Genomic DNA, 6,103 nt, shown 5'->3' on the forward strand with positions numbered 1-6,103 from the left:
ATGTAGACTTTAACGTAGGGATCTGAGGTGCCGCCGATGTCCATCGCAGGAAGGTCCTGAGCCTGAAGAACTCCAACAATCAGCTGAAACACCAGAGATTCACAGTAAACACTGAAAAAGTCATTCAAACTTTATTTTAATATTTTTTACACAATGAATTTGACTCACAAACTAAATGGTGTGTAGAAATAAGTCTTAATTAAGGTTTCAAGTCAAGGCTGAACACATTTATTTAGTGGAGTCTTTAGTCAGTAGGTGTTTGTGAGGTAAAGGAGCAGATCTGGAGGGATCATGGATATGGAGTGTTTGGTGAACTGGAATATTTGGATGCTGTCGTCTCCTCACTCTCACACGTTCACTCAGGTTTGTTGATGGTGGTGTGGTGGGTCGTCTCTTATCCCAGAGATCCTCATGTCTGTGTTTCCTTCTGCTTCTCCCTTTTGGTTCTGCTGCTACAGTGAGTCTTGTTCCTACTTACACCCTGATCACTTCTAAAGAACAAACCTATTCATTCTTTCTTACCACATTATCTGTGCAAATCAGCTTTGAGACAATGTCAATTGTTAAAAGCGCAATACAAAAGAATATATTGAATTGAATTAAATAAGGATGGAGATCAGAGACGAGGTCTTTCTGTTTAAACCTCAATTATTAGGAATGAATTCTCACAATCACTGCACACTTCTCTAACATCATATAGACTTTTACTTTCACCATTAAATATTTGGCATTAATATTAACTATCAGAATGATGGGATAAATTAAAATTCAAACGTTTGTTTTTAGAGATTCTTTAAATGTTCAGTAATTTATGAATTTTTATAATGCTGAGGCTTTGGATTGTGATTGGTCAGAAGGTGACAATAGTGTGTGAATTGTGTGAAGTCTCCAGTGTTAGCATTTTAAAGGTTGTGAAAAACAATGCTGGTGTGGCCCACTGTGGGGCAGTGTGGGGCAGTGTGTGTCTAATATGGGGCAGTGTGGGGGGGGCAAATCTTTTTGCCCTTTAGGTTTACCCAGCTATGGCTTTGCCCACAGAAACCCACATGGATCCAAAATGGGCCCCTACATTGGGCTGGCCTACTGGGGCCACAGTGTGGGGGTAATCAGTAAAGCAGTGGTAAACATGGAATTCTGATAGAAAGGAGTTCAGATTACAACATCACTAATCTTTCACTGCTGGGCCCTTGAGCAAGGCCCCTAACTTTTAGCTGCTCAGTGTATAAATACTAAATGCCATTAAAGGTAACGATGCCCAAAGTGGGCCCCAAAGGCATGTTTGTTTGGAATATATTCATTATTATTATTTTTCATTTGCACACACACTCTCACACACACACACGCACACACGCGCACACGCACGCGCACGCACGCACGCGCACGCACGCGCACGCACGCACACGCACGCACACCTGATTCTCAGTGAAGTTGTAATCCAGTGTGTATTCCAATTTTCCAAAGGATTCCTGTTCTTTTTCCTCTTCCTGTTTTACTTCCTCCTACAGAGATTCATCAAACAAACATTAAATTATTTACAGCTCAGTGTGAGTTTACTCACTTAATAGGGTTAGGCACACAGACTCTTTATTTTCTTGCCTTTTCTTCCTCTCCATCTTTCTCTTTTTTCATCATACGCCGTACGCCCTTCCTCTCTCTCACTTTCTTCGCCTTTTTCTTCACTCCAAAACACTTTTTATACAAACAGAACGCAAAGCAGGCGATGAGGACGAGAACCACAACCACGATGGCACCAACTGCCCACATGGGCACTTAGAGAGAGCAAGAGAGAGAGCAAGAGAGAGAGAGAGAGCAAGAGAGAGCAAGAGAGAGAGCAAGAGAGAGAGCAAGAGAGAGAGAGAGAGCAAGAGAGAGAGAGAGAGCAAGAGAGAGAGAGAGAGCAAGAGAGAGCAAGAGAGAGAGTAAGAAAGAAAGAGAGAGAGAGAGAGCAAGAGAGAGAGCAAGAGAGAGAGAGAGAGATATTAATAAACTGAGAGAAGTGAAGTGAAATGAAAAAAAGTTAAAATATATAAATACTTACGTTTGATCTTGTGGTCTGTAAGATAAACAGATTAAATGGGAAAGAGAAATTTATTCATTGACATTTTATTTTATAGACGAATAAATGATTAGAAATCATCAGATGATGTGGTAGAGTGTCATGTGATCTTCTGATTAATGATTAGTGAGACATTTTTATTTAGTTTTTGAAGCTCACTCACTGGGAAGGTGTCCGAACTCATTGAAGAATTTGTTTTTCATTTCAATAAAGTTGTGGGAATGGTGAGAGGAAGGGGGTGGTCTGGGGGCGGGCTCAGATTCCGGCTCCGCCTCCCTTCGTATGCGATGCTGCAGGCTGAACAATCGCATGTCTGACCATCTATAAAATAGAATCAGAGTCTGATCATCTATACAGTACAATCAGAACTTATACAGTTGCTTTACTCTGTCAATTGATATGTGTTTAATCCACACAGTGAAAAACACACACACACACACACACACACACACACACACACACACACACACACACACACACACACACACACACACACACACACACACACACACTGCAAACTGCATGCCAAAGTTCCTCTGAATCTCAACACATGCTTAATGAGATTAAGTGTTGGAGTTTTTTTGTTTTTCTCAGAGATTAAAGAGACACAGACACAGACAGACTCCCACTTGTATACAGAGAGAAAGCAGTAAATTTTATCCTCATTTCTGTTGAAGCCACAGATGAAATAGTGATGGTGAGGATTAGGTGAAAAGTGTAATCTCCAGTCTGTTGTCCTGAGATTAAATCCCACTCCATGTTACATAATCGCTGAACTTTTACACAACATCTACAGTCTTCATAACTCACTGCACATCACACTCTCTCACACACTCTCACACTGTCGCACACACTCACACTGTCGCACACACTCTCACACACTCTTACACTGTCGCACACACTCTCACACTGTCGCACACACTCTCACACTGTCGCACACACTCTCACACTTACACTTTCGCACACACTCACACACACACTGTCGCACACACTCTCACACTGTCGCACACACACTCACACTGTCGCACACACACTCACACTGTCGCACACACACTCACACTGTCGCACACACACACTCAGACTGTCGCACACACACACTCAGACTGTCGCACACACACACGCACACACACACTCAGACTGTCGCACACACACACTCAGACTGTCGCACACACACACTCAGACTGTCGCACACACACACTCAGACTGTCGCACACACACACTCAGACTGTCGCACACACTGTCCCACACTCTCACACTGTCACAAACACTCTCACACTGTCGCACATACTCTCACACTGTCTCACATACTCTCACACTGTCTCACATACTCTCACACTGTCTCACACACTCTGACTCTGTCACACACTGTCTCACACACTCTTGCACTCTCACACATTCTCAGTCTGTCTCACACCGTCTCACACACTCTCACTCTGTCTCACACTCACTCTGTCAAACTGTCACACACATTTTCACACTGTTGCACACACTCTTACACTGTCTCACACACTCTCACACTGTCGCACACACTCTCACACTGTCGCACAAACTGTCTTAAACACTCTCACTCTGTCACACACTCTTACACTGTCTCACACACTCTCACACTGTCGCACACACACTCACACTGTGTCTCACACTGTTGCACACACTCTTACACTGTCTCACACACACTCTCACACTGTTGCACAAACTGTCTTACACTCTCACACTGTCGCACACACTCTCACACTGTCGCACACACTCTCACACTGTCACACACACTCTCACACTGTCACACACACTCTCACACTGTCACACACACTGTCACACACACTCTCACACTGTCTTACACACTCTCTCACTGTCACACACACTGTTACACTGTCTCACACACTCTCACACTGTCTCACACACTCTCACACTGTCTCACACACTCTCACACTGTCGCACACACTCTCACACTGTCGCACACACTCTCACACTGTCGCACACACTCTCACACTGTCGCACACACTCTCACTCTGTCTCACACTCACTCTGTCTCACACTCACTCTGTCAAACTGTCGCACACACTCACACTGTTGCACACACTGTTACACTGTCTCACACACACTCTCATACTCTCACACACACTCACACACACTCACACTGTCGCACACACTCTCACACTGTTGCACAAACTGTCTTACACACTCTCACTCTGTAACACACTCTCACACACACTCTCACACTCTCACACTGTCGCACACACTCTCACACTCTCACACTGTCGCGCACACACTCTCACACTGTCGCGCACACACTCTCACACTGTCGCGCACACACTCTCACACTGTCGCACACACACTCTCACACTGTCGCACACACACTCTCACACTGTCGCACACACACTCAAACTCACAAACTGTCACACACACTCTCACTCTGTCTCACACTGTTGCACACACTCTCACTCTGTCTCACACACACTCTCACACTGTTGCACAAACTGTCTTACACACTCTCACTCTGTCACACACTCTCACACTTTCGCACACACTCTCCCACTGTTTCACACACTCTTACACATTTTCACGCTGTCTTACACATGCTCACACCCTTACACGGTCCGACACTCTCACACTATCTCATATACTCTCAAACACTCTCACACTGTCTTACACTCTTACACTGTCTCACACACCTTTACACTGTCTCCCACAATGACTCACATTGCTTTAGACACACACACAGACTCTCACACCGTCTCACAACATCTTACACCGTCTCAAACACACTCACTGTCTCTCACACACTTAGACACACACTTTCACACTGTCCCACACACCCACACACAATGGTTCTCACTCTTTCACGCACATGGTCTTACCCTCAGACACACTCACACACTGTCCTACACTGCCTCACAATTTCTTACACACCGTCGCTCATCCACAATGATGAGTTCACAGTCAGAAAATAAATCTGAGTGAAAACACACTGAATATATACAATCCTACTTTAAGATCTTACAAGGATTTATACGTTATTATTATTATTATTAATCACAAGAAACTCACCCAGTGATGAAGATGAAGATGATGGTGTTCTGTCACTTGTTCTCTCTGTAACAGATTTTTTCTCTGCACTCCACTGAAGAGAAGATTAATGCACACGACTCTGCCTCTAATCCAGATTACTGTTCTCCTCCTCCTCCTCATCTCTCCCCCCTCTCTCTCTCTCTTTCTTCATTTCCCTTTTCATCTGTCTGTCTATCTGAATATATATATATATATATATATATATATATATATGGATCATCCGTCTCCATACCCCCCTGTCCTCTACATCTGGCTCTTTCACACCAACTACCTGCATGTCTTTCCTCACCACATCCATGAACCTCCTCCTTGGTCTTCCTCTTTTCCTTCATCCTGGTGGCTCCATCCTCAGCATTCTTCTACCACTATAACTCATGTCCCTCCTCTGCACATGTCCAAACCATCTCAATCTCACCTCCCTCACCTTGTCTCCAAAACGTCCTACATGCACTGTTCGTCTGATTAACTCATTTCTAATCCTGTCCATCGTCGTCACTCCCAACGAACATCACAACATCTTCAGCTCTGCTACCTCCAGCTCCACCTCCTGTCTTTTACTCAATGCCACTGTCTCTAATCCATACAACATCTCAGGTCTCACCACAGTCCTATAAACTTTCCCTTTCACTCTCACAGATACTCTTCTATCACAAATCACTCCTGCTATCACTCTTCTCCACCCACTCCACCCTGCCTGCACTCTTTTCTTCACTTCTCTAACACACTCTCCATCACTCTGCACTGTTGACCCCAGGTACCTGAACTCCTCCACCTTCTCCACCTCTTCTCCCTGCAACCGCACCCCTCCACTGCCCTCCCTCTCATTCACACACATGTACTCTGTCTTACTCCTACTGACTTTCATTCCCCTTCTCTCCAGCATGTACCTTCACCTCTCCAGGATCTTCTCAACCTGCTCCCTACTCTCACCACAAATCACAATATCATCCACAAACATCATAGTCCATGGAGACTCATGTCTGA

The 6,103-nt window shown here is 44.6% G+C and overlaps 1 protein-coding gene across 1 annotated transcript in view; it reads right to left on the reverse strand.

The window, feature by feature from the left end:
• syt5a (synaptotagmin Va) overlaps positions 1 to 5,279 on the reverse strand; it is an 18,904-nt gene extending 13,625 nt beyond the window's left edge. The window contains exons 1-6 of the mRNA XM_083566752.1: positions 5,099 to 5,279; positions 2,220 to 2,377; positions 2,039 to 2,053; positions 1,597 to 1,769; positions 1,413 to 1,499; positions 1 to 83 (exon numbers count right to left, since the gene is read on the reverse strand). The exon at positions 1 to 83 is cut by the window's left edge and continues 85 nt beyond it. Coding sequence (XP_083422878.1) covers positions 1 to 83; positions 1,413 to 1,499; positions 1,597 to 1,769; positions 2,039 to 2,053; positions 2,220 to 2,367 — 506 coding nt within the window. The 5' untranslated portion in view covers positions 2,368 to 2,377; positions 5,099 to 5,279. The remainder of the gene's footprint in view (positions 84 to 1,412; positions 1,500 to 1,596; positions 1,770 to 2,038; positions 2,054 to 2,219; positions 2,378 to 5,098) is intronic.
• Positions 5,280 to 6,103: the final 824 nt, after the last annotated feature.

This window comes from Silurus aristotelis, assembly GCF_946808225.1.
Source record: "Silurus aristotelis genome assembly, chromosome: 17".
NCBI classification, from domain to species: Eukaryota; Metazoa; Chordata; class Actinopteri; order Siluriformes; family Siluridae; genus Silurus; species Silurus aristotelis.